General features: G+C 39.6%; 3 protein-coding genes across 10 annotated transcripts; 2 read left to right on the forward strand and 1 right to left on the reverse strand.

The window, feature by feature from the left end:
- Positions 1–1,807: 1,807 nt before the first annotated feature.
- On the reverse strand, positions 1,808–20,423 carry LOC137290252 (scavenger receptor class F member 1-like). Of its 8 annotated transcripts, none has more exons than XR_010957201.1 (8): positions 9,296–9,438; positions 8,800–8,883; positions 8,049–8,372; positions 5,893–6,288; positions 5,149–5,257; positions 4,318–4,368; positions 3,956–3,984; positions 1,808–3,453 (listed from the first exon to the last, which is right to left on the reverse strand). XR_010957201.1 is itself a non-coding variant. In XM_067821020.1 (8 exons), the coding sequence occupies exons 2-8, from the start codon at positions 8,876–8,878 to the stop codon at positions 3,292–3,294; spliced, it is 1,137 nt and encodes a 378-aa protein (XP_067677121.1). In that variant the 5' UTR covers positions 8,879–8,883; positions 20,202–20,423; the 3' UTR covers positions 1,808–3,291. The 8 variants fall into 8 exon arrangements, 7 of the variants coding, with proteins under 7 accessions (XP_067677121.1, XP_067677122.1, XP_067677123.1 ...); XM_067821020.1 differs by lacking the exon at positions 9,296–9,438 and adding an exon at positions 20,202–20,423 and having other exon boundaries at positions 4,318–4,355; XM_067821021.1 differs by lacking the exon at positions 9,296–9,438 and adding an exon at positions 19,814–19,883 and having other exon boundaries at positions 4,318–4,355.
- Positions 12,565–13,380, forward strand: LOC137292065 (clumping factor B-like). The gene has a single exon (XM_067823609.1). It carries the CDS (start codon positions 12,565–12,567, stop codon positions 13,378–13,380), a length of 816 nt encoding a protein of 271 aa, XP_067679710.1.
- On the forward strand, positions 19,825–26,357 carry LOC137290256 (uncharacterized). The gene is made up of 6 exons (XM_067821028.1): positions 19,825–19,984; positions 22,598–22,681; positions 23,306–23,788; positions 24,113–24,245; positions 24,522–24,615; positions 25,819–26,357. The coding sequence occupies exons 2-6, from the start codon at positions 22,603–22,605 to the stop codon at positions 25,918–25,920; spliced, it is 891 nt and encodes a 296-aa protein (XP_067677129.1). The 5' UTR covers positions 19,825–19,984; positions 22,598–22,602; the 3' UTR covers positions 25,921–26,357.

Genomic DNA, 26,357 nt, shown 5'->3' on the forward strand with positions numbered 1-26,357 from the left:
TGGCCAGTGGAAAGGGTAACTGTTGGATGTTTGGTTAGTGGAAAAGGTGTTTGTTGAGTGGGTGGCTATTGGAAAGGTGTTTGTTGGATGGGTGACTAGTGGAAAGAGTGACTGTTGGATTGGTGTCTAATGGAAGGGGCGTCTGTTGGATGGGTGGCCAGAGGAAAGGATGACTGTTGGATGGGTGGTTAGGGGAAAAGGTGACTGTTGCATGGGTAGCTAGTGGAAAGGATGACTGTTGAGTGGGTGGCTATTGGAAAGGTGTTTGTTGGATGGGTGACTAGTGAAAATGGTGACTGTTGGATTGGTGTCTAATGGAAAGGGCGTCTGTTGGAAGGGTGGTTAGGGGAAAAGGTGACTGTTGCATGGGTAGCTAGTGGAAAGGATGATTGTTGAATGGGTGACTAGTGGAAAGGGCAACTGTTGGATGTGTGGCTGGTGGAGAGGGTAACTGCTGGATGGGTGACTGTTGGATGGGTGGCTAAGGGAAATGGTAACTGTTGCATGGGTGACTAGTGAAAAGGGTGGCTGTTGGATTGGTGGGTAGAGGCAAGGGTAACTGTTGGATGGGTGGCCAGTAGCTTGTAGTAGTTTGTTTCATTAGTGGCTAGTAGAGAGGGCGACTTTTGGATTGGTGGCTAGCGGAGGTGGTGTATGTTGCATAGGTGCCTAGTGGAAAGGGATTCTGTTGGATGGGATTAGAGAAAAAGGTGACTATAGGATGGGGGAACAGTGGAGTTATGGTGTCAATTTCTCAAATATATTACAGTAAGTAGTCGATAATTATAACTTAATGTCACCAGTTGAAACTTATGTATGAACGAAAAGGTATAATTTTTCATACTAACCCGTTAGAAAGGGCTCCTGACGACGTCACGCTGTTGTCCGTACCCGCTCAACGTATAACCGCTTAACACAACACTGAAAGAAAATTCTACATTACGTATTATGATCATGTATTTAGCAATCCTACATTCCTCGGAAATAATGGAGTGTTAAAACAATAGGATGAAGTCACAGTGTAGCTTTAAAAAAGTTTGCGAACCTGTGGTAGGCATCACAACTCGAAATTCACGCCTAACACTCGAAAGGCACCTCCAAAATGGATCTTCAGTAACCTATGTTTCTCGAAAGAGGCGACTGGTACAGACTCTGAAGCAAATACAACCAAGAAAGCCCACACAGTCAAGAAAATATTTCAAGTCACATTTTCCACAGCTTATAAAACGTGGAGAAAGTCTGAGTCCTCCTTTCCATTTCATTTTAGTTTCTTTCACTAGGATTTTCCTCAGTACAATATGTTCATTTCAGACACTAGTTGTTAGTGCAGGGATCGGGTGGTCAGACTCACTGTCTTGGTTGACACGTCACCGTAGATCGATCGTGTGTAGATCGATGCTCATGTTGTTGACCACTGGGTTGGCTGGTCTATCTGTAATATTGCTGTGTGTACGTAAAACTACACTCATTCACGTCAGTTTTTCAAACGGTCCGAATCGTGTTACACCAGTGTTACACCAAGAAACCGGTGTAACCACAAATACCAGAGCAATGACAATTAAAGTCAAGCTCTACAACTAAGCCCTAAACCAGTCATAAACCTAAGAATGGTATCTCCTGTCTTGACAATTAGATAGATCACGGTACAACGTTATTCCCAAGATATCACCAGTGATAGTCGAATGTACTCGTGGTACAACGACGAGAAGAGACAGTTTCCGAAAGGTCAGCAACGTCCCCTGGACAACGGATGGACAAATGTGGATATTGGTCCTGCCTAAGATGACACAACACAAAACGACAGTAATAATTAATGAGATGAATTTATTGACATTGAGTGGACACTGACCCAACATACAGATAAAAGATACAACGCATACCTAATGAAGCGCCTGAAACATATTGATTCCTATTACACAAAAATGATGTGAAATGGCTGACCCTCTTACTCATTTCATGAAATGAGTGAGTGAGTTTAGTTTTACGCCGCACTCAGCAATACTCCAGCTATATGGCGGCGGTCTGTAAATAATCGAGTCTGGACCAGACAACCCAGTGACCAACAACATGAGCATCGATCTGCGTAATTGGGAACCGGTGACATGTGTCAGTCAAGTCAGCGAGCCGGACCACCCGATCTCGTTAGTCGCCTTTTACAACAAGCATATTCGTCATGAAATGACTGAATTTTATAGTCATTTCACGAAATGATTGATTTCACAATTTGACTGTAACATATATATTAGAAAACGTGGTCGTAACATTTTTCATAAGAATACTGTTACAAGAGTGTTTACTGAAATTTGGATTACCATTGATTAAGTGATAGTTATTATTGGGTCACATTTCTTATGATAAATGTTCAGCGGCAATGGTACTTTTAGCGACTGGCCGTTTTGATAGCGCCCTTGGCGATCTATTTTTTATACTTCGAACGCGAAAGTTCTCAGTGAATGGCGAGAGAGCAACATGTTGCTGGACTGTGTGTCGTATATATACTCTTCATAAAAAGTAGGGAATCTGAACTTTCAGTTCGGATAGGAAGTGTACACGTTAACAAACGTTTCAAGGACAGACATCTTATGAGCACACCACCATTTCCCTCTGTTACCACCCCTAAACAGTCAGCCTGACCACTGACTTTTCAAACAAGTTCTCATTGAAAATGTCACCACACTGGTGAGTGAATATTTGATAGTTGTGACCCATTACCTTCGACTTGTAACTCAATTGCACTGTACTAGAAAGCTGAATTGTGATTCATTGCAACTTGCTCATTGTTTGCTCAATATATTATTGAATATTGTAGACCTGTCTGTGTTATATTTCGCTGGTTCAGAGGGGATTTCTTATACCTTTGTCACGGCAATTCATTAAACGTAACAATACACGCTTGGAGCAATGATAATACATGGGTAATTTATATGCACCCAATTTTTGAAATATTATCTGCGAAGGAAATACTTTATACATACATTTGAAACAAAGCATGGCAGAGCGTCATGACAAAAATTATGTCCGATGCAATTCCTTATTCTGACTTGTGCTACATACGTTCCCGATCACGTTCACGTCAACTGCTGACGAGACCTGGTAGGAGCCACCGGGGTGACAGGAGACACCGATCTTTTCGCGACCACCTGGTATCATCATTATGTGATATCAGTTCATAAATATAGTTTACTGTGTAATCGAAATTGTTAAACCTAACATACATGGAGATGTAGAAAGGGGTAAAGTATATTTTACAGAGGTACGAGAGTGCATACATAGTGATACATAAGAATTGCTTCACATTCTATAAATGATTACACACGCAATAACATTCAAGAAGACATAGACTAAAACACATATAATTAATGCTAACAATGTGGCTTTTCGTTTTGGGGATTGCACAGGGTTGCAACAGCTTGTTCCTGTGTTCGTCTCGTCGTTTCCCTCGTTGTTCCTGGGCTGAAATGAATTCGTAGAAGTCGGAATGTTAAATATCCCATAACTGCAATCTCATGTAAGCTGTGATCCATCATTGCCGTCGAGAAAATGGACACTAGTGAATTGGTTCGGATACACGCTTTACAACGTCTTATATCAAAAACATGACAGAAAATGCAATATAGCAGTATGCATGTGTACGACAAAAACATGTAACCTAGCTTTATAAAAACTTAACTACAAATTGGTTATGAAATAAATGATGTGTTTCTCAAAACAAATCTTCAGTAATTCGCAACCAGCACGTACATATTGTCGGTAGTTGCTATCGACATCTTTTAACCACATATTATTTTTTTTTATTTCTATCAATATTGGCATGTATGGGTTCTATGACTTTTATAAAACACATTAGTATTCATCATATATTGTTTCCTGGAAAATGTCAATCGCCGCTTAAGAAAGTAACAATCTATCAATAACAATATCAATAACTATCAATAACAATGTGCACTGACGTTACCTCATTCCGTGTCCCGGACAAGGGGTCTCCTGGGGAAAATGCATAAATGTACATGAGAAAATGAAATGTTGATATCATCAATGCGTAACAGACTTGCCAAATTGAAATTTGATAACTCAACAGTACTTAAAGAAGTATTTTATGCTGGTAACTACATAGCAAGCAGGGATGTGAGCATTGATCAAATACCTCGATGGTCATACAGAGGCAACTTTTTGTCATTTAAAGAAATCAATTCATTTATTCTCATTTCAAAAGATTTGTGAACCTTTTGCTTTCTCAGAGTAAAAACAAATTACAATTTGTTTCAGTGAGCAGACACATAACCAGCAGAAACCAAAGAGAAAAACATATACGCTTACCTGAACCTGGTTCATTTTGTTCATTTTCAGTTTTATCGCTGAAATGAAATACTACAAGTGGCAAATGTATATTAAGTATATGTCATAGACCATCAAACGATTATACCAAATTTTAATGTTATTTAGAATACGATAGAAAACACCCATAGGTGGGGTGGGAAAATCGTGATAGCTGAAATGACAGAAGAATTTGCTGTGTGAAGGATATAGCAAATATTCTGGACCCAGAAGGTTGTGACAATGATTAGGGTTGATAGCATTTTCATTAAGCTTTCTCGTGTTATGTTTGATTTACTGATGTGCTGTCAACAACTTTTATATTTTCATGAACTTCCAGAACGATAATGATGAATCGCAATCTCCAAAGGACTCCAAATCCTTTCATGATCAAACATTTATTTCCACAGAAAATCTAATGAAAACACCAACTCTGGAAAAAAATTTCAATACGTGTGTCTCCTAAATGTAAAAGCTATTTAACAAACTATCCCACGTACTTCCCGCCCACCGGGCTGTTATTGCATCAGTTTACTATTGTTCTGCCCTCGTAAAACTTCAAAACTAAAAATATCACCAAAAAATTATGATAGTTTGTCAAGTAACCTTTATATTTCGAAAAGTCATGGGACCAGGTTTATAGAGAAAACATTCCTGCTCGAATCTGAAGCGATCCTTGCCACATCTCAGAATTGAAATAAGGCACAGAGCCATGTCATAAAACAGAACATTGAGACTACAGACTACATTTTCGTCATAGACAGGGTCCTGCAGGGCCATGCATCCCATCTTTATCCGATTTGGTTACAAAACCCAAGTGGTTAGACTACTTACCACCAACGTTTCAGTGAATTCCATAATTTACAGCGAAGTATGATGAAAAAAATGACCAGGTACACCGTGTTTACACTGGAACCGACCCAATATCCTGTCAACAGGCTACCTGAGTGTGGATAATGGTAAATGTATCAATGTTAATCAAAGACAAAGTTAACATAATATTTCCATATCTAATATCTAATACAATATTCATTGAATAAAACAGCAAACACCAGGAACGATGTGCTCATAAATATAAACAAAACTAGCCTGTAAAGAAACGAGACACGACGATTTACAGCCTGACAAAACTGAATATATAAATTCGATTTGCTTCTGACATATACACCTTTTGGACTTCTGACACTTACACAACACATACGTATGACTAGTCTTGGGCTCGAGCCTGTAGAATCGACATATGGAGTACTAGTACTTTCACAAATATTCCCATCCACTTACATGAGCGTAATGAGCTGTATGTTTGTTTCCTTCTGTCTTCTGAACACTTACATTTAACATGACTGTCCTTGCTAAGGGACCACTGAAGATCTGGGTTAGAATTGATCTTCGGTAATCCATGCTTGTCGTAAAAGGCGACTAACGGCGTCAGGCTCGCTGACTTGGTTGACACATATCATTGTATCCTAATTGTGCAGATCGATGATCATGCTGTTGTACTCTAAACTATTTGGTCCTCTCTCGATTATTTACAGACCACCCTATTTATTTATAATATTGCTACGTTTAATAACCAACCTTTGGAACTAGATGTCGGGGACGTAGTGTCCTGGGAAGCTGGGGTTAAGCACTTGCATGTTTCAAAGTCACATGTTGAACAATTTCTGTCACAACTTTGTTCACATCCAGTGTAAGGAGAACAGTATCCCTCTTTGCAGCCATTACAAGCACCAGTTGATCTTTCACAAGCATTTTCGAAACATGTATTCGAACACGGAACTGAACAGTTGTCTCCATGGAAGCCATCTTGACATGTTCTACAGAGACCCGTTTGAATGTCACAGTCATACTGGCAGTGTCCAATGCACTTCTTCTCACAGCTGCTTCCATAATACCCTTCCCGGCATTCATTGCATTCATTGCATTTAACGCAAGTGTTGGTAAATTTCTCCGCACATGGATTCGGATTCGAACCTGTAAAAAGATGAAACTATCGAAGACTTTGTATATTAATTTTATATATGCTCAGAAAGAAAACTAGTGCTCAGAAGAAACTACACACCACAAACTATTACATAAAGATTCACGGAAATAAAAATGAAGTGATAAAACCATACTGACCCAAGAGTAAGACAATCACACACCTACAGATCCATCCTTCACGGGAGCAAACACGTTAACTGATCACCTAAACATCACCAAAAATCCAAACCCACAACGTGCATACTGGCGGTATAAACCAGCTTACGCGACACGTGAAAAACATGGTAGTAAAAAGAGTACAAACGTATGCCCCGTTTGAGGCAAATCTCGAGAGAGAGAGAGAAAGACAAAGAGAGTGGGAATGCCCAGAACCCGATTGCTGCAACGGCAAGGAGATGTCAAATAATTCATTGATATTGATATTGATCAACCATGTGTGACAACACCCGGTGATGATCGCTACATCAGGAAAATTAATTTGAGAACGTAACGACAGCGACAACACAGCGACGGCACGAGAAACCGTACCGGCGTCTAAGAGAAACCTGCAGTGTAGTCGAACACATCAGTGCCGCGGAGCACATATGACTCTTCAAAACCGACGTTGGCAAGGCGAGTTCGACGTTGACAGATGCGTGATTGGCGATGTGTGATGCCTACCAACGAGAGTAGGTTTAACCTGTACAGTATTGACGCCGAGTTTAAAGACGAGTAGGTGAGCGTTTTACGACCGAATTGCGTTCAGCAAGTCCAAACGTTTAGAGGCGGTTGTGTTGGTATGGGGAGGGATAAGCGGCAATCTCAAAACGAAGCTTGTGATTGTCCATGGCAACCTGAATGCTCGAAAATCTAGGGATGAAATTTTTATTGCCATTTATCCATTTATCTACCAACACGATAACTCAAGGCCTCATACAGCAAGACTGACAAACGACTCTCTGCATTGCGCTAACATCGTTGGTTAGAATGTTCTGTCGACATGATTCCGATAGAACCCTTATGGGACTATCTGGATCGACAATCTGAAGTCTGCCAGCACCACCTGTCACCACTCAGCAACTGGAACAATATCTACTACAGTAATGGCAACGGATCACACAAAATGTCATCGTCGTCTGACGTCATCAATGCCGTTATCAATGCGTCGACGTGATTTGAAGCCAGTGGTGGTCATCCTCACTCATCATTCAGCATTTCATGACATTTTACAGACCAAACGCCTTGTTGATTTGTGTAAAAGTTCAGACTACCGTGTGTTTCGGCGACAGTCAAATGGTATGTTTGAGTTCGCATGAAATGAAGTTGCGTACATTTGCTGTAGAATTGAATACTCTTTTGAAATCATACAGATGAAATCAACAGAGCATTGCGGATTATCCAACTACATATTTAATAATGTGACATCAAGCTGCACTAAACACACATAGGTACATAAACACGCACGTATTTACATTTATCCACAATAACACACACATATGTAACATAAATACATATGTAACATACATACATACATACAGACAGACATACAGACATACAGACATACATACATACATACATACATACATACATACAGACAGACATACAGACAAACATACATACATGCATACATACATACATACATACATACATACATACATACATACATACATACATACATACATACATACATACATACATACATACATACATACATACATACATACATACATACATACATAGGCTCGTTTCAGTAGTGATCCTGTAAGCCTTACCTTCTTTCTCAGTACCATGTGTCTGCCCCAATGCGTGAGTAAGTTTCAGTGTCCTCGGCATCACATAACTTTTGTTTGGACATCTCTGTAAACATCCGGCTCCACAGAAACCATCCCTGCACTGTCCCACACAGTCCCCCGTGTTTCTGTCACACTTCAGACACGGACGCTTACATCTAGTGGTACATGTTAACCCCCTCCATCCCAACACACACCCCTCCGTACAGTTGACGGCTCTACCACTGGCCAGTAGGGCACACCGTCCATTGAAGCAGTGTCCCCAGCAGCTCCGTCTACAGTCAGACCCATAGAAGCCGCTGTATCCTTGAGTTTCAACAAAAGACAGGTCAGCCACATCACAATATGACAAGATCAATGCTATTGGTCTTTCAGCTTTGAATATTATTATATTATAACTAATGTACTTACTAAAATGTGCTGACAGAAGCGAATATGGTCCAGATCAATACATTGATACAACTTCAGATAGTGTGATCCGAGGTTTCAAATGCCAGTGCAGAGACGTGAAAGCGATTGTCATAGTTTTACTCATGGGAAATGCGTGAAAGAAACATTGAACTGATGGTGATTGGAGAAATATTTACAGTGACTTTTTCATTGGCATATGTTTAAGGAAACGAAAAGCGTAGACAACAATGGATCGAGTACCACACATGGCACTGTAGTAAAATATACATTCTCGAAGAATTAGTTAGTAGCACATTTCAGCTATTCAGATGGTGTGTCTTACCGAGGTGTATCAGGAGAAACATGTACACAGCAAAGGAAAATGTTGTTGGTAAAACTCGATTGTGTTGAACTCGACTCATTTTGTCTGGAAAAAAGAGGTAACATTGTCATGTGTTCAGCCATCAAACCATGTAAACGTTGCTTTGGCTTTGGGGGTTTAATTTTAGTTTGTCTTCCAACTGATAAAACAATGTTGATATATTGTCGTTCTAATTGCACATTTCACGGAGATTTCCACACATTCAAATTACGTTTTCTGACAAACTAACGACTGGTGTTCTGTCCAGATATAAGAAGTAACATGAAGCACTTAGTATAGAGGAAAGTTTACATTTCTCAGAAAGGCTTTTGCATAGCTTGAGTGCAAATGATTTTTTTCCTTTTCTAAGATTACAATGACTACTATCAGTTACCACACTTTTCGTGGCATTGTGGCAAGTTTAACATTTCTCACACTATGTCAGAATCTAAATATTGTTTTCTAAAAAGATAATTACATAAAATTATCTTCTGTTTTCTCAGACGAACTGCTTCTTTCATGGTTGTCTTCCGCCGCTGCATGTGGAAGCTTAATCTTTTATCTCCATTATTTAACATTGTAAACCTGTGAATATCCAGGTTAGAACTGGACCCCGATCCACAAAACGTTCGTAGCGCTAGGACATTCGTAAGTCTATACTTAACTATAAGTCGTAGCGCTAGGACATTCGTAAGTCTATACTTAACTATAAGTCGTAGCGCTACGACATTCGTAAGTCTATACTTAACTATAAGTCGTAGCGCTAAGACATTCCTAAGTCTATACTTAACTATAAGTCGTAACGTTACAACGATTTCTGGATCGGGACTGTGATCTTCAGCAACAATGTTTGTCGTAAGAGGCGACTCACGGAATCGGGTGGTAGGGCTCGGTTGAAACATGCCATCGGTTCCCAGTTGCGTAGATAGATCTATTGGCTGTTTATCACTGGATTGTCTAGTCACGATTGTTATTATACAGCTATGCAGCTGTAATATTGCTGAGTGCCGCGGTAAACAACAGTTACTAACCAACCACTTTATTAAGTTCAGACATGTTACACGATTTATGTTACCCAGTTATTTTTTCTCGGAGATCAGTAAAGCAATGCTCTTCATAGTTATTATTTATTCATGGCCGCTTTGACTGCCCAGTGCACAAATAAAAACAAATACAGCTAACAATCAATAAACGAAAGAATGAATTGCTGTCGTTGTATGAGCCGCAGGACAAGAAACCTAATACCTCCTTCACACTTGAGGCGGAATGAACCGGAAATTTCGAAATGGAAATTTCTGGAAATTACTGGAAAATCAATCTGAATTCTAAATATTCTTATGGCATACTGAATGCATTCCAAGTATGCGGGTTGATTCTTGTAACATGACCGAATGTTTTAAACATGTTCACAAGTTTCCAAGTTCATTGGAAGTGGTAAAATATCGAACTGCATTCTAAATATTCTTCCAACATTCTTGCTGCATTCTAACAATTCTGAAAATATTTAGGGGAGAATAGAAAAGACGAACCACTTCCAAATCTTGTCAGAACGTCTCGAATACACCTTGAAAGAGTCGGAATGTATCTCGATTGCTGCTGGACTTCAAGCTGAACATACTTCCTGTGTATCGGAATATTTCGATTGCATTTGGAATATAGTTCTAACATACCTCGAATACACCTTAAATACAGTCACAACGTCCCGAACGCTCTTCAAATGAGCCGTGATGTCATCAGAACACCACTGAATCGCATAAAAAACTTGGCCACTTGTCACAGAAACGTCAGGTAGCATTTAGAAGTCACAACCTTACAATACTTGAAGAAACTGTTTCTTTCGTCATGCCCTCCCGAATGCGTTTGAATTTTTTCTGGCTGTTTTCAGCTTGATTCCTGTCAGTTCGAAATCTAATAGTTTAAAACATGGGTATACCTTTGATGTAAAAGAATATATATACTATTACAAAAAGTAGGAACCGATGACATGTGTCAACCAAGTCAGCGCGCCTGACCACCCGATCCTGTTAGTCGTCTCTTTTACGACAAGCATAATCGCCTCTTAAGACAAGCTTGGGTTGCTGAAGGCGTGTTCTACCCCAGGACCTTCACCTGAAATTAGGAATGTCATTTAGAAATGAATACCTAGACGCATTGTTATTTACCGTGAATACCTCCTCTAGTCACAATTGTTCTTAAGACAGCAGGTATCTTGCTATAGCAGTTTACACCTGATTTAGGTGTGTCGGGTACTATCATGGACAAGTCCATGGACTATAGTCCATGCTGGTACATGTGATGGGTTCATTCATAATGCCTCCTTGATATTTAAAGCCTAATAAAAATAATATGACTAAATGAACTTCAACAATTTCTCTAAGTGGCGGCAAAAGGACCTCATGTCTAATTTGCCCAAAAACTCATTAGTTATAATGGACAATGCCCCTTACCATAGCAAACAAAGAGACAAAGCTCCAACAACTGCCAATCGGAAAGATGAAATCAAATCGTGGCTACAAAGACATGATATTGCTTTTACACTTTCAGTGTTGAATTAGGATTGCCTCTTGGCCAATACTGACGGTCTTCGGACTTCTGACAAACACTCACCGCGGCTGCCTTCTCTTTAAGAGTTTCAAAATTCACAAACTGCAGGAAAACAAACAGGATGGCACAGTCAGATATACAAAGTGTTGCAAAGATTAGAGCCTGACGTTTCCAGAACACTACTTATTTTGACTGTAGACCTAAAAACAAAAATACACTATTTACTTCACGCTCATGTTTTTTTGTGAACATTCAGTGCTAATCTAGTGAAACTCATGTGAAGAGAAACTCGAGTTCTAATTAGAACTGTGGTGTTAAAAATAGAAATTACTTTGTCAGTGCGGCGCGGGAATATTTTGTTAGAGCTTGTGCTCATTCTTGCTGAATATGTGGAAAATGTTTTTGAGTCGTAATAGTGACATAAGTACTGGTTTTTCCATATCCATAATGTGAAGCAAAGATGTTTCACATTCTATAATCTAAAGCTTGGTACCTTCAAAGATGAACTCCACAGTGTTTTCGCAGAATTATGACAGTTCTATCAATCACATGAAAACGCGTTTTGAAAAAATTGACCAACTGTCAAGGGCGACAACTCCAAAACAATTCAAGATACAAAGATGATTTGAACAAAGTATGCGTTCCAGGGTATGGGCTTTCTAACGACGTATCGAGCACGATTGCGCTTTACATCGCTCTGCACAGGCGCCGCCATAACGCGATTTTTCTTTCAAAATAGCGGAAAATGTGCCAGTTCTTGCTGTGTGTTGAATCGATGGTGAATCGCGTTGTCTACACTGCGTGAAAATTTGGTCCATTTATCTCTTATACGTTTGGAGATATTCAGGCTGAAAGATTTTCACGTTCTGGGTTATCTGCCCTTACCGGAAGCCGCCCCAGTGGTTAGGTCAGGAGAGCCGGTACAAAATTTGTCGACATATTAAGAAGTAGATTCGGATAACAGTAGGTCCTCCAGACATCGTCTTAAGACCTAATTACCTCTTTATCCACATTTCGCCGATTTCAATGCCACAGAATTTGAAAAATTGGATTGGGTCCCAGAATTTCGATTTAAAAATGACTTCTGTACAGAGGGCTTGCGAAGAACAATTGTCATTTATTGACCAGAAGGAATGGTCAGACTTTTGCAGACATGTGAAGGAAATTGAGGATCGTTAATGGCATCGGGAATTGCCGTAGAAGATGAAAAAACATGTCATCGGACTTGGCGTCGATACTGATGGCAGTGATAACAGTGATACTGATGACAGTGATAACAGTGATACTGATGACAGTGATAACAGTGATACTGATGGCAGTGATAACAGTGATACTGATGACAGTGATAACAGTGATACTGATGACAGTGATAACAGTGATACTGATGGCAGTGATAACAGTGATACTGATGACAGTGATAACAGTGATACTGATGACAGTGATAACAGTGATACTGATGACAGTGATAACAGTGATACTGATGACAGTGATAACAGTGATACTGATGGCAGTGATAACAGTGATACTGATGGCAGTGATAACAGTGATACTGATGACAGTGATAACAGTGATACTGATGGCAGTGATAACAGTGATACTGATGGCAGTGATAACAGTGATACTGATGGCAGTGATAACAGTGATACTGATGGCAGTGATAACAGTGATACTGATGGCAGTGATAACAGTGATACTGATGGCAGTGATAACAGTGATACTGATGGCAGTGATAACAGTGATACTGATGGCAGTGATAACAGTGATACTGATGACAGTGATAACAGTGATACTGATGGCAGTGATAACAGTGATACTGATGACAGTGATAACAGTGATACTGATGACAGTGATAACAGTGATACTGATGGCAGTGATAACAGTGATACTGATGGCAGTGATAACAGTGATACTGATGACAGTGATAACAGTGATACTGATGGCAGTGATAACAGTGATACTGATGACAGTGATAACAGTGATACTGATGACAGTGATAACAGTGATATTCAAGACGAGTAGCAGATTCAAGAGACTTACGCGTAGCAAATAGCAGATAAACTACCCCTGAGCAATCAAATTACTAAGTCTTGCTTGTTTCATTTATTAGTACCCCGTTTTGAATTTACATAACGTTATTTCATTCCCTCGCGGACAGCACAAACGTATTATCCATTAAATATTCACATACACAGAACCTAGGCTAGGACAGAAATGAACCTTGTTATCGTTAAACACACAAACGATTCGGGTGTTGTATTGGGTTATGTATGGAAATCGTACAGCGCAAAATAGCAAATAGATCCCGTTTCAATAGAGCGAGAGTAGATTGACACGCTCCACAGCACTCTATCCCTTTACATACCATTGGCCCCTTAATGGTAACATAGATTGTGCCGCTATTCAGATTTACGGGTTCAAATGACAGGTCAGCATTATTCTTAAGTTCTTAAGTCCCTCAGTTGTCACGATATGGAGGTCACTGTGCCATCAGCCGTTTGTTATAGTGTGAAAATAGAGCAATATTACACGACAGTTTCTTAAACAACTTATCCATAATTCGACTGTTATATCGGAGTTATTTAACCATTCACCGTCCTCATTTGAACCCAAACGGAATGTACTTCCTCAACCATGTAGGAAAAAAATTAAAATTTCAGTGATAGGAACCTTTTTTATATTCCCCCACTGTACACAGAAAACACAACAACGGCAAAGCAATTCGTACTTCCTCCGCAACAAAATTTCAAAGCCCACCTTTGTTTGGAATAGGCGAACACGACAACTCGGAGTGGCACGACAACAGTGTTCGATCAAGCCGAACACATAACGTTTAAAGTTAACTGGTGTTGAGTATCTGTGAGCTACAGGGTGCTGGACAGGGTACACGCGTTTTTTATGTAGGATTGTGATTCACACTGGATTGTTTGTTGGGTGTATAAATTATTAGATGTAAGGAAACACAAAATGAAGAACAAAAACCAGAGGACAATGCGTAAGCTGTTCGGTAGCCAACAACGCGCTCTTTCCACAGATAATTATCAGACTGCATTTGACTGAAAATGTCAGATTGCTGTTTAACAGACTGAAATGGACTTCTAATCCGGAACTACCCTTAGACTGGCTTAATGCTACTGTGGCCTTCAGTTTAGGATCAGTAAGAATCTGGCAAATGATTTTACGCTCAACGGAATAAGTTTCTACGTAAGACCAATGCTATTATAATAGCTCGAGCTTAGCTGATCTGATTCCACTGATAAATTTTATGACGTAGTCAGTTGCCGTGCACTCCGAGTGACATCTCCATTAATAAACTCATATTCCGAGATGGGGCTTTGTTTATTGTTCATAGTAACAGAAACTGAATAGTAGTATTAGACACTTGAATCGACGCCAGCAGATTGAAATGCTGTCAGGCGATATCAATTTATGTAAGTTTGTCTGCCACATTTTATGTCCTGGACCATAACTGTAACAGGACTAGTCTGTAATGGTATCGAGGTATATAAATGAGCTGAAATGTTGCGTTAACAAACACCCAATATCCCAAATTCATAATTTTCATTTGTATATAAGATTACTTGTCCCGTTGGCAGATCTTGTGAACATGCAGTCAATGGCCAGTGGATCATTTAAGCGGATCAAGAGTTATGTGATCTGAAAGCTACACTTGTAGCTTGGTTGTGGGACACCGGAGTGGCCTGTAAGACTAAAGCTTTTTTCAAATTCCAACAATCAGTCAATCTGTACAATAACTGGATTAATTAACCAGGCAATGTACACAATACCAGGGAATTCCAGCCAGTATACATAAGGACTGAGTGAATCATGAAATGTCCATATTGACTGATTATTTCGGTCATAATAGACACATACATACATATACATACACACACACACACACACACACACACACACACACACACACACACACACACACACATACATACATACATACATACATACATACATACATACATCTTGGAAGACTTCAAACAATATTGTTACCTTTGTCACATTAAGTTTATTTGTTGCATATATGTTATCTTGGTAAAACCATCTCAAATCCACACTACTTTAGCGAAAGTGACGGGGTGGCCTAATCCACGCATCATTGGGACAATGCTTAAGCTGCATTGGGACAATGCCATGCCAATGTATGCTTAACTGATGGAGTAATCTCCAAGACCAACTCCGGCGTCTTAAAGATGGCATACGTCGTGAACCAGTTCAGCCTGCAACTGGTGCCCGTCAGGAACCCTTCAGAATGCTTAAGTGGCAGTAGACACAAAACTGCTAATGGATGTTAACCTCTTTCATCTTCCTGATGGAAACTTTGCTGACATAGAGCCAACTGGCCCCAAAATTTCGGACCCTCACTCTTTTCTCTTCCTCAGTTGCAGATCTTTCCGAAAGTCATGTATATGTATTGTTTCATTCTGTTTCTGATAAAGTATCTGCCATTTAGGAAAAAAGGCCAAATGAACCTTTGAAAAACTCCACACAGCTTACACAGGAGAAAAACCAAATACAAGAAAAACCAAAACAGAAACTAGAAAATACATTTCCTGGATAGAGTTGTGACGGAAGCTAAGATCATCAGGGAATCCTATGTCTAAACGACAAAAAGGGCAATTTGGAGAAAAATAAAATTGCCAAAGAAATTGCATAAGACAACCAAAGAAAAGATACTTCCCCAAGATGTCAATTCCCTTATGACAAAAATTAAAGCTTTGAACTAAAAGAAGGTAGAAACGGGAAAAGAAAAATAAATTCATCAAACAAAACTGTTTAGAAATAATGAAAAACACTTACAGGCAAATGAAAAGATAGGGTGATTGTGAGAATGATAAACGACCTCCCATTGATGCCAGTGAAAGGTTCTGGAAACAATTGTGATCTATACCAAGCGACTGTGACCTGGAGGCACCGTCGGTCAGTGATTATGACCTTGCAATGAGTGAGAAAGTAACTAGGTCGTTTCTCTGATACATCTCACCAGATTGCCTGAAAAATGTTATCAATAAGTCCAAATCTAATACAGCTGCAGGCCGTGATGGCACGGAGGACATCGAGCTCCTTGCCAGCACAGGACCTCTTGTCATTGCGAGGATTGAAGTTGTTTTATTTTTCAAATATAGAAAAATGATACGACCAACAACTTGAAACGCTTCACAGTGCAATTAAAACTTTATCTAAACATAATCATGGGTGATTGACTTGTCTATCACCACTCATAACACATACCAGTTCTTTATTGTTATTTCTACAAGCCAACTGAAACCGATTTTGACTATCAACTAAACGATGTTGACACAAATGGCAGATGATGGCAAGCACCGACTAATGAGAGGATTTGCTTGACCACACACCCTTCATGCGGCTTTATCTTCTGAAATTTGAGGTTGATTTTGTTGATGGCGATATACTGCTGGACGGTACAACAATGAAAGTAAACCAGGTGAAGTCCTTTACCAATTCTAAGTCAGAGTCGGTCCTTTGTGGAGAAGCTGTCTGAGAAGCCACTGCATCATGTGTACATGCAGTGTGTTGAACAGAACAGCAATACAACCTTCGCCTTGATGAAGTCGGATGGTTTCAAATGTGAAAGTGAGGGCATCGTTTTTGCTGCTCAAGACCAGTCACTCGCAATCGCCAAAATGTGATTCTTCATTAAAATGTCGACGGTGTAATGAATTTATAGAGACTGTCTAACACCTTGTCAATGGATGCCCTTCCTTGGCACAAACAGCATATCTTAAAAGACATGATGACATGGCTCGCTGCTTTTACTATCGTCTTCGGCATGCCCGTGGCTTTGACTCCTGGGTCCATTCATGGTAGGACCCTGGATATGTCCAGGGCGTCATGGAAAATGATGATTTCAAATTTCTCAGGAATAGGCCAATTCCAGCCAACAAACCTGATCTAACAAACCTGATCATTGTCCTTTTTGATAAAGCCAAAAAGCCATAAAGGACGAAAATACACGACAAATTCAACTAGCAACCTAGCTACCTAGGTGGAAAGATACAGAGATGCTTAATAGGGGGAATTTCACATTACATAGCGAGAGGCTGCGAGTGCGGGATAACGTTCACCCCAGAGGTGTTTTGGTTTGATTTTCGAGTGTGAGGACGTATTTAAGTTAATACAATGGGTGTTATGTCGTGGAAATCAGGCAGGATGTGTGGGGACATGTATAATTGAGAGGTACGTGTGCCTAGTTTTAAATGTCACTGAATTCTTAGGGTACATTTCAGCTTGAAATCGGAACGAGTCGATGTCTGCACGACAATCCAATATGGCAGCTGCTGCTCCTTTACTCTATTAATATATATGACATGAGTGTATATCTCTGGTCTATGTTTAACCTACAGTGCGATATCGGGTTCCTGTGTATGAGCCTTACCGGCCTGACTGTGCCAGGATCACCCGAACCCTCTCTGCTGCATATCCATCTTAATCTGTAGAATAATTATAATAATAATGTGGGTATCTATATAGCACTACAGTAAAGTTTTCAAAATATTCCGTACTGTTAAAAGGTAATGTTTACACATTAGCTAATGTATGGCAAAACAAATTTGTAACTTTGAAGAGATTATTGACATGAGTTAAATAAATGAAAATGAATCAGTAAAAAATGGCGAATTCTTAACAAATTTCACGCCAAAACCCATATCTATGCTATATATGTATATGACCTGCAAGGTTTCAAGTTTAAGTGAGTCTAAACATTGGATGGAAAGTTTATATAGTGTCTAGCGTGTATAACAATAACAATATTGTGAGCTTAAATCAGCAATTTTAGACATTCATTAAATGTCCACTGTATATACAGTAAAGTGACTTTTTGGCCATATGGAAATTATATCATCAGCTTTCATCATAATTAGCCATAAGTGTGTCAAGTGTAAGACATTTGGGCGCAGTTAAAATTATCTGCGATGACGTTAACCCATTCTGCTACGTGAAGGATATAAATATATCAGACCCAGCATGTGTCGTGTCATTGTGTAATACCAGTCCTATGACTTGGTCATGCGCTCAAAATAACAGCCGTTATGTGGTGACAAAAGTATTACATTATCAACGCGTGTGTAATAATCATAATCAACAACCCAGATAGCACAGTTAGAAATCTTTGTGTCTGCTAAAGTTGCTCTGAGCCTAGTAATGGAAAGACAAGTGTTGTTTTTTCTATTCTTGAAAGGGGACCTTTTCAATGTTAGTTTTACTTTTCTTTATCGAACAAAACTTATATATCGCAATAAATTAAATGACAAGTAAATTGTAGCGTCTTAATGTTGTTTAGGACGAAAATACACGACAAATTCAACTAGCAACCTAGCTACATAGGTGGAAAGATACAGAGATGCTTAATAGGGGGAATTTCACATTACATAGTGATTGTTTAATAGGGGGAATTTCACATTACATAGTGATTACAGCTGATGATGCAAACTATTGGAAAGTGGAGCTTACTTTTTGTGAAGCATTTCTGAAAATAAACAATTTCTAAAATATTACTATATCAAAATATATATACAGTGGAATTTGTCAAAACCGGCATCTGCCCAATCCGGCAAGTTGTCAACACCAGCATAAGGTCTCAGTCCTACCCGTTGCTTGTACATTTGTCATCAGCTCTACAAACCAGCACGCTGTCTAAGCAGGACTATTTCTTCAGTCCTGGTTTAGACAGCTTCCACTGTAGATCAATATGTAAATGTTCTCATTAATACTGAAATATAGTTTCAATGCTAAAACATATCCTGCGGTAAAGACTTCATTTGTCATTTGAGCACTGATGTTGTCTGAGACAAACCTACACTGCATAAATATTGATTAAAGCTGGAAACAAAAATCTGTTGTCGAATTCGTCACAGGGAATCATTAAATACCAGAGAATAATTTCTTTCGAGTTTCCTCTAAACAGAATCCTCAAGTATGTAATCAACCTAGGTGATTAGACACATACACAGATATTGCGGGAGCAAGTAATGCCCCTAGTTTAGAGTTTTGTAACTGATGGTGGGACCTTAACTTCCGTTATAATCAAACTTACAGTGTCCGTCTCAACAGTGAAGGTGACATCTTAACTACATAAAACCCACCTCTTGCTTACCACCACCTAAAATAGACTGAAACCTGTAAACGATGGTGTTTTCTGAACTTCATTTTCAACAAACTTCGGCCTCACCAGTGAAGTTGAGATCTTAACTGCATAGAGCTCTGTTTAAATGGGACAGATATTACAGGCTGATATTCCGATACAGGTGTGCTGAAAGGCACCACCGGCCGCGGGTTGTGATTATATATTCACTCATTCTGATATTAAATTTTGACACATCTGACCAGAGTAAAGTTTGATGACTTTCTACATGAAAGTTATGGTCTCTCGTAACGTTTGATTACACATTGCAGTAAACATCATAGCAACTAACCTTACCTCAAACCACTGACTCTGCAGTTTGCAGTGCTTGTAGACCGGCGATATTGGGTTGGCGATAAATATAGACCTCCACCCAGCGTCCTCTACCAAGTCGGTATTGCGCAGTGAGTTATGTTACAAGGAAGGTATTCACGACAACAACAACGACGTGTAAAGACTCATTTACAGGTAGGACCTAATACCATAATACCATTCCACCACCCCCCTCGTATGTATAGACCAATTATGATGATTTGTATAATAAGTTTGGATACCCGAATAAAACGAAACGATTATATTGTTGTTGTCAGTTTTCGCTATTTTGTACGAGGGGTAAAACTTGTTTTTAAAACAGACCGTTGTGCATGATGCAAATGAAATTTAACTACACACGCTACTTGATTACCTGGATCGTCTACCAGCAAGTGCCAACCCCCGTATCCGTAGCTGTAAAAACATCAAGTCTCCATACCCTGGGTTTGATCACAGAATCGTTGTTAGAACCTTGAAACACAACACATTTTGTAGGCCATTTATTTCTTAGAAACCTAGCTTTCCTCGGGAATATGACTCAGCTAGGTTAGCGAGACCCCCTGGCCACTTACATGTAATGCATCCTGCTGATAATACTTCTGTAGCACACTTGAATGTAGCACTCCCTGTGCAGCGGTGCACAATGATTATCGTGATCTACTTTGCAGTGATATTATATACGTTATAGAATTTCCTTCTAAGAAGTTAAACATTGCTTTGCAGTATCGTCGTGTTTGTCTTGTAAGGTATTAAATCTTAAATGGCACACATTGGCGAAGAAGCCTTTGTTTGGGCAAAATGTCGTTCCATTCTCACTGTACGTGTGACTAACTTTTAGAAAATCCATACTTAAGACAGCAGTGGAGACTTGTAGTTTCCAGTTTGTTTCATGTCACCTTTCACTCTCATTTATTTGGGATCCGTAATATTATTGTTCCCTCTGTTGACAAACAAGGACTTAATTGTATGGTATTCTTTTAGGTCTATAGGGGATTTGGTTGGGTTTGGAACAGAGAGATACACCACAGACTTTACAAATATTACCGTAAGAGGCATTTTAGAAGTTGTAAAGATGACTGTAAACCTTTGACTTCTACATTTCAATGAATGTGGCTTTGCCACAGGTACTAACATCGTTACTAATTTGGGTTTCTGTCAAATATATTGTTCCGTGGCTGACAGATTACATTTCTAGGCCGCTACCAAATGAAGCTGTAAATGTGATTCTATGAACGATTTAAATACATGTCAACAGGGGCACCCCAAGGTTCTGCTCTGAGTCTGTTTCTATTCTTTTTATACATAAACGACTTTACGGATAATGTTGACAGTTCACCTCGTTTATATGCTGATGGCACTTACATGGTGTCACTTCTGTTGCAACTAACCACTGTCAAAATACTTCAATCACTATGTATATATGGACAACACACTGACAGTATATTTCTTGTGTAAAATTCTATTTCTTTACAAATAAATATATAAATTCGATAGATCAACGTTATGCTATTTTAAACTCATTTTCATACGAACTTTTGTAGTCTGAGATAACAGTGTATATATGAGATAGTGTGAGAGACACTCTGAAGCAGAGTAAACCAACAAAATTATGTATTGTACATACATTTGACAATCTTACGCGAATGGCCTTTTACCACCAAAAGCAGCTAACTTTAGTCACCGTAAACAGAGGAAGAGAATCAATACTCTTGAATCTTTTTTACCAGCACTCTTTCATAACCATATATATGCTATAACCTCTCAGAGGTATGTAATATTTCTTTTACACATGGTCTTTCATGTTACGTTATGCTAATTTATATCTGTTCTAACATTTCCACCCATCAAGACGAATTGTTAACATCCTTCGTGACAGCAATAGTGTAGGTAATGATACAAGTAATAATAATATCTCCGTAGTAATACGGAACTGTGTCTCCCCGCCGTGTATTTCGATGCTTAGTATTCACTTAGCTGCGGTGGTGTAACCTAATGGTAACGCTGAATACCCGGGGTAGATTCCCCACATGGATACAGTGTGTGAAGTTCACCGCCGAGAAATTGCTGAAATATTGCGAAAAGCGGAGTAAAACCATACTGTTTCTCTCCCAGTATTGACACATTTTGTCCTCTGTTTGAATACAAAATTGCGAAATGGACGTTTTATGGTTGACTGCTGATGTCCTATCCATTTCATCTTTTATCCTATTAAAATATGCCTGAATACAAAACTGGCTGTGTGTGTATAACTTTCAAAATGTTTAGATCAAGATTACAAATGTCGGCCATTTTGTACTTTCTTGTTTATCTAACCTACAGGTGTTAAGTTCCAGTTGGTATCATCTAGACTTGTAAAGGACTTTGAAATGCATGCAAATGTAACGAGCACATGAGACATGTAAAATGTGTGCGCAACATTCTCTCCTTATTCTCCCCTGCCTCTACCCAATATCCTGCCCCATCCCCTGCCGAATCCCTAAACGTCAACGGTCAGGGCACGTTTCAAAAACTCTCGTAAGCATAAGATATCGTAACTTTTCTCGTAGCATTTGTTCTTCTTCCGTTGCAGTAAATGAGGTACGAATGCTCCTAGAAAAGTTACGAGATCTTTGACTGACGACAGTTTTGTGAAACGTCGCCCTAGGACATAACCCTAAACCTCTTAAACCAAAACAACATAGTTTACATGTCAATGTACACGTATATAAAGTCAAGACGTCTATATGGTTTGATGGTTGAAGACAAGACAATGTTATCTCTTTTCTCCAGACAAAATGAGTTGGAAACGACAGTGTCGGGTTTTACAAACAACATTTTCCTTTGCTGTGTACATTTCTCTCCTGATACACCACGGTAAGACACAGAATAGATAGTTCTGAAAGTGCTTATATTAACTCTCATGTATCTTTTGCTATGTGGTACCACCTTGTATGGTACTCAACCATTATTTCTACACTTCGAATTTCTCTTCCTTAAACATATGCCAATTATAGTCGCTACAAAGACAATAATATATCCCACAGGTCATGAGTACGGCGAATATTATTTCACTTATTTTTCATGTGTAAAACTATTATCAACACACACACACACACACAGAGAGAGAGAGAGAGAGAGAGAGAGAGAGACATGTATATATATATATAGAGAGAGAGAGAATGAGATAGATAGATAGATAGATAGATAGATAGATAGATTCTTTCACAAACTGTTACATTTACCAGTATCAGGTACACTATTTATAATATAACACAATTCAGAGGGAAACGTCCAATTGCACCGATCTCATCATATTGTGATTTAGCTGACCTGCCTTGTGTTGAAGAGGTGTGGGGTAGCTCAGTGGTTAAAGCGGTCGTCGGTCACGTCGTGGCCCGGGTTCGATTCCCCACATGGGTACATTGTGTGAATGCCACCCCCCACCCCCCAACCCCTCCTCCCCAACCCCCAATTAACTCACCCGATCGTATGTTGAAGGTGACACCAAGTGCGTGTCTGAAGCTCGCCGAGTCGTGAAGGCTGGCTGTAACAACTACTGTCCCGAAAACCAATGTCCTGAGGAATGCACTGACTGCATCAGCGGCTTCTACGGACCTGACTGTAGACGGAGCTGCCGGGGACATTGCTTCAATGGACGGTGTGACCTACTGACCAATGGTCGAGCCGTCAACTGTACGGATGGGTGTGAACTGGGGTGGAGGGGGTTAACATGTAACACGAAATGTAAGCGTCCGTGTCTGAAGTGTGACAGATACACGGGGAACTGTGTGGGGCAGTGCAGGGATGGTTTTTGTGGACCTGGATGCTTACAGAGATGTCTATATTCACTGTCAGCGTGTGACAAAAGTTGTGCAAGGCCTCTGAAAATGACCCAGACACTGGAGCCGGCACACCACAGAAGCCACAAAAGCAAGTTTGATATCAAGGACTTAAACAATACACACCACGTTCACAAAGAAGGTATTTATGTATGTATGTATGTATGTATGTATGTATGTGTGCGTGCGTGCGTGCGTGCGTGCGTACGTGCGTGCGTGCGTGCGTGTGGCATTTGGCATGGCATGGTATATATGGTACTACGGATATGTGTGTGTGTGTGGGGGGGGGGGGGGGGGATGTGTATGTGAATGATTATTAGTTTAATCTCACATAACTAAACATGTTGGATAATTCGCACTCCTTTGTTCTTCGTTGATTACATGCGAAGTGTATATTGTAGTTTCATATGAACTTACCTTGATGAAACAAAAGTGATATTTGTGTACCAGCCGTTTTCTGTTGTAGAACATCCTCAACAATCTGCAGCTGAGGTAACCCCGGATTATGGCACTCGGCAAATCACCCCATATTTTCACGCAGGCGCCGGCATTGCTGTATTAGCTGCAGTAACAGCTGTCATTGTCGTCTCCGTCATCAGGTAGTTCTTTACCCGAAATTAACGATTTGCAGTGAAATGACTTGGTTCGTCACGTTTAACAAAGCACATAATAAGTAGGAATAAACCTAAACAAATATTCTGGACCACTCTGATAGTCGGGACCAGACAACCCAGTGATTAACAGCATTGTCATGCCAGGAAACACTCGTTTAGAGTTATATGAAATCAACCAATACATTTTCGTGAGTTTGTGTTTGTTACAGAAGCCAGGGATGCCACTTGTGCAGCTTGTAAATGAAATGGTATCTGTTGTAGACTGAGAAGTCAAAAGAAGATAGATTCGGTTGGGAAACCACATACGTGCGAGGAGTCTCATCGGTTCCTTGCTGTGAAATCCAACATTATTTCTGTGAGTGTCGAAGGATTTCGCATTGAGTATATATGCGCGCGCGTGGGGGGACGGGGGCAGGGGGGGTGCGTGCCTGCGCGCATGTGTGTGTAGTATGTGAACTATCGTAGTCCAAATGTGTATGCGCTATATTTCTCCTAGCGTAACCTTTAATGATACAGTTATACGAACTTAAGTCAAATAATGAGATTACGTACATGATCTACTCCATGTAGGCAATGATTATATGTCAGGAAACATTCTATCGGTTAAACATTTACCTTACAGTAGTAAGTGTTCTCGAGCTGAAACATCTGTGTTGGTTAATTTCGGCCGGGGTTGTTAGAATAGTGGATAATTATTTTTAAATTCATCATTTATTTGTTCATCAATGGAGTGGAATGATCCTAGCTGTTGATGTCAGGAGACTGGGCAGAGTAGTCTCCCTTAGATTATTACCAGTGGCCCTATTCATTTTAATTTCTAAATAGTATCCGCTGAGCTGTTCAGGGTGGTGTAACGTTATTGTTTATTGAAGACACATGTATAATTTTATTTGTATATGCATGTATTATGTTTGTCTGTGAAATATTTTACTAATCCAGTTCCTGTAAAGTAGATCAACACTAGCCGCGTGAGTTTACTTTCTTTGAAGACATTACTGAAAAGTGTAGATTCAGGGAAGCTTAACAGTCGTGTTAAGTTGGCCTTTGGTCTAAAGTATATGATGATTTCACATATTGTTTAAATAGTAAGTAATGAATAATATTCATCATGGTAGCAAAGTTGGGATTACTGATTCAAAACTATTAATCATTAACATCTTTAATCGATATTTAAATACTAAAGTATATAATGTTTTCATATGTTCCAGCATAGTACAGTGTTTCCAGCATGTACAGTATCCACTGTACGGTATTAATTGCGTGATATAATGTCTGTTTGGATATGCGGTGAAGGCGACAGTAGATGGCGAATTTGTGTCCAAAGGCTACTCTTTGGGTTCACAAACTACTTACAGTAGATACTTGTGTTCTTCTGTGTGGTAAAATGGTCAACGAAGATGACTATATCGTGTTTTTAACAATTTTAGTCATTGGCGTAAAAGGCAGTACCTGTACCTACTGTCATGTCGGGACATTTGTTCCTACTGGTATTGCGTGATATGACAATTGGTTTCATTTACATGCAGCTATTTCTAACAGGTTTCATTCTGTATTGCAGGTCATTCCACCATCGAGATCCCACCGAGAAGGTAGTGGCCCTGAAACTTGTACGACAGAAATGGGTGTTCTTGTCCAGAATAACCATTATACCGTTGCATAATACAGTGAACAAACGTGGTTTTACGCCTCTTTCAGCAATGTTGAAATACGGTTGCATAATACAGTGAACAAACGTGGTTTTACGCCTCTTTCAGCAATGTTGAAGCACATATGACTTCAGGGAGCACCTGTAAACGGCTTCATATAATTAAGACACCACCTGTACACCCCTTGTGTGTATTTTCACTTTCGTCCAAATTCACTTTCGTCCAGAGTTGTCTCCCTTACACTGGGCATCACCACCATTTATGGTTGTACATCAAAGAATTTTTCTTTCTCTCTGTAACGCTTCAGATGTTTTCGCTTTTGATGTTGACGGGGGAATCTAAATGCATTGAGCCATACTATCCCAGCATTTTCCCCAGTAGTGTGCAACCACCACTCATTTTGTACACAAGAACTTTTCATTATACAATAAACACCATTAGATAATATTAA

This window comes from Haliotis asinina, chromosome 7 (genome assembly GCF_037392515.1).
Source record: "Haliotis asinina isolate JCU_RB_2024 chromosome 7, JCU_Hal_asi_v2, whole genome shotgun sequence".
Lineage (NCBI taxonomy): Eukaryota > Metazoa > Mollusca > Gastropoda > Lepetellida > Haliotidae > Haliotis > Haliotis asinina.